Here is a 2,076-nt window from a genome sequence, read left to right as displayed (position 1 = left end):
CCATTAGTGGGTTTATGGCAAACTGTGGCAGATGGAGGTGCGGGTAGCGATACATAGATTTGGCGGGACTTTTTATGGTGAAAAATGTAGCCAAGTACGTGGCTTAATCAGGAAGGATCCACTGCACTAACGTTTCTGATCCCTGAGACCTACGATCCCACCCCCTTTGACTGCCATTACCCCTCTTTCTCATCGTCACGCCAAGTGCGGGCAGCCGGAACCTGATAGTTCGCCACCTTGGCAAGGCTATGCCGGCGCAGTTCCCGAGGTGCCCCGGAACGTGCCGTCGTCGAGGAAGTCACGCTTTCAACGGCGCCAAATGGCGCGATCGGTCATCTCTTGGAAGGCGATTGTCTGCCAAAACTGGGCTAGAGCTCAGTAACATGATGCTTGATATCACTGGCCAGGAAAATGCTGCCATATCCAGATCCTGTTGAAATAGCCGACTTGGTGTCTTCGTCACATTGGTTAGACATCCATTGGAGTAGACACCATGCCGTCAGCGACTGGCCCATTCAGCAAAGGATCTTGACGGGGCGCAACGAGCACGCCTTTTGCCGGGCAGCGCAGCCGCATGGCCTCCTTTTACGTGATAGGCGCCAACGAGCCCGCTGTTGGCGCTCTGACAGCGTTATGCCCGATTGATAACGGTAAAGGCCTCCGCCCGGATTTGTGGGAGCAGCCACGGCTCGCAGTGCGGAAAACACTCGATATTGCCTCGGCCTTGGCCTCAATGGCACGGACCGAGCTTGATCGCCCACAACTCGCTGATGCATCTCCTCTGCGCTCCAGAGTAGATCAGCCTGCGGCTTGTTCCAACAGATGCCGCCGGTGTAGCTGCCATTATTCCTGCAGTGAACCTCCTGAACGGCATGGATAGGTGCAGACTGTCCTCTGGTCTTCCGCTGTGGTGGCCACATGTGCTCTGGTGCTTGCCTTGCAATAGCTGACATTGATAACGTGGGCTGTACTTCATGTAGCCTGTGGGCCCGGCGGGGACGGGACCTTCAAGCCGACGGCGACGATCTACTTGGTCGGGAGCGCACGCCGCATGCTCACGAGCCGGCCGCGCACTCCCAGAAGTGCAGCATGTCATCTCGCGGTACCCAGGCCCTCTGAATCAGAGGCTCCAGCTTCTCAGGGCGGTCGGCGTTGCTGAAAGACGTGCGAGTGGGGCGTCCAGGATTTGCCCTTGGTCCAGGATGTTGGGCCAGATGATGAGCACATTTGTTTGTCCGAACGACGCGCTCTCCCGCGACGGAGGTCACAAATGAGCCAAGCATTGATACGAGTGCGGCTTTGGGGGCCAGGGTTAAAGCGGCTGACCAGACCTGCCTAACTTGAGGATCTGGCCGCCAAATTGTGGGTGTTGGACATTTATGTGAAGGTAAAGTTGATTGACCCCCGTTCACCAGAAAAAAACGCCGTCTGAAGCGAGACATGGGCAAGTCTTGGCGCGGTATCACGCAGTCGACAACACCCCACAGCCGCCGCAGAGCTGCCCCTGTCTCCGCAAACAGCCAAACCACCAAGCGAGGCTGGGCAGCACGACCCTCTCTCCTTTCCTCCTTGTCTCAACAGCCGAGGGCGATCATGACGGGACGGGACCAGACATTACTGACTAGGGTAGGCGAGCACGAGGAGTGCGCGCATCGCCTCACCTGCACAGCCGCCATCAACACAGCGCCACAATGGGCAAAGGATGCTAGCTCGGTGACAAGGTTTGAACATTAACAGCATGTTTGTTCAACGGTTGCCTGAAGAATGGTCAAGAGCTCCATCCACGTCTGTGTGCTCCTGTCTCGGCGGTTCGGAGTCAGACAAAAAGCCCGAAGTCGACAAATTGGTGAGGCCACCGACGTGAAAGGGCCGCGTCCGTCTGCTATAAATATCAAGCGTGGCGTGCTGTCGATCTGATTCCTGCCAAATGGCGGGAATTCCCAGGTGGTGACATCCCTACCTGGTAGGTAGGTCCCTGGTACCTAGTCACCAGCCTCCAAAAAAAATCCGCACACGTAAACAAAAGGGGCGCACTTTGAAGTCAATTTACTCGCACCAAATAATAGCCAGTGCCTA

At 56.4% G+C, this 2,076-nt stretch overlaps 2 protein-coding genes across 2 annotated transcripts; both read right to left on the bottom strand.

Moving 5' to 3' along the window:
- Positions 1-515: 515 nt before the first annotated feature.
- On the bottom strand, positions 516-953 carry GGTG_10535 (hypothetical protein; the record flags this gene model as incomplete). Its single annotated transcript, XM_009228409.1, has 1 exon — positions 516-953. The coding sequence occupies one exon, from the start codon at positions 951-953 to the stop codon at positions 516-518; it is 438 nt and encodes a 145-aa protein (XP_009226673.1).
- A 102-nt stretch (positions 954-1,055) lies between these two features.
- GGTG_10534 (hypothetical protein) lies at positions 1,056-1,283 on the bottom strand (the record flags this gene model as incomplete). The annotated part of the gene is made up of 1 exon (XM_009228408.1): positions 1,056-1,283. One exon carries the CDS (start codon positions 1,281-1,283, stop codon positions 1,056-1,058), a length of 228 nt encoding a protein of 75 aa, XP_009226672.1.
- Between the last annotated feature and the right edge of the window lie 793 nt (positions 1,284-2,076).

Source organism: Gaeumannomyces tritici (genome assembly GCF_000145635.1).
Source record: "Gaeumannomyces tritici R3-111a-1 unplaced genomic scaffold supercont2.6, whole genome shotgun sequence".
In the NCBI taxonomy this organism is placed as follows: Eukaryota; Fungi; Ascomycota; class Sordariomycetes; order Magnaporthales; family Magnaporthaceae; genus Gaeumannomyces; species Gaeumannomyces tritici.
This window is presented reverse-complemented; position numbering and strand designations above follow the sequence as displayed.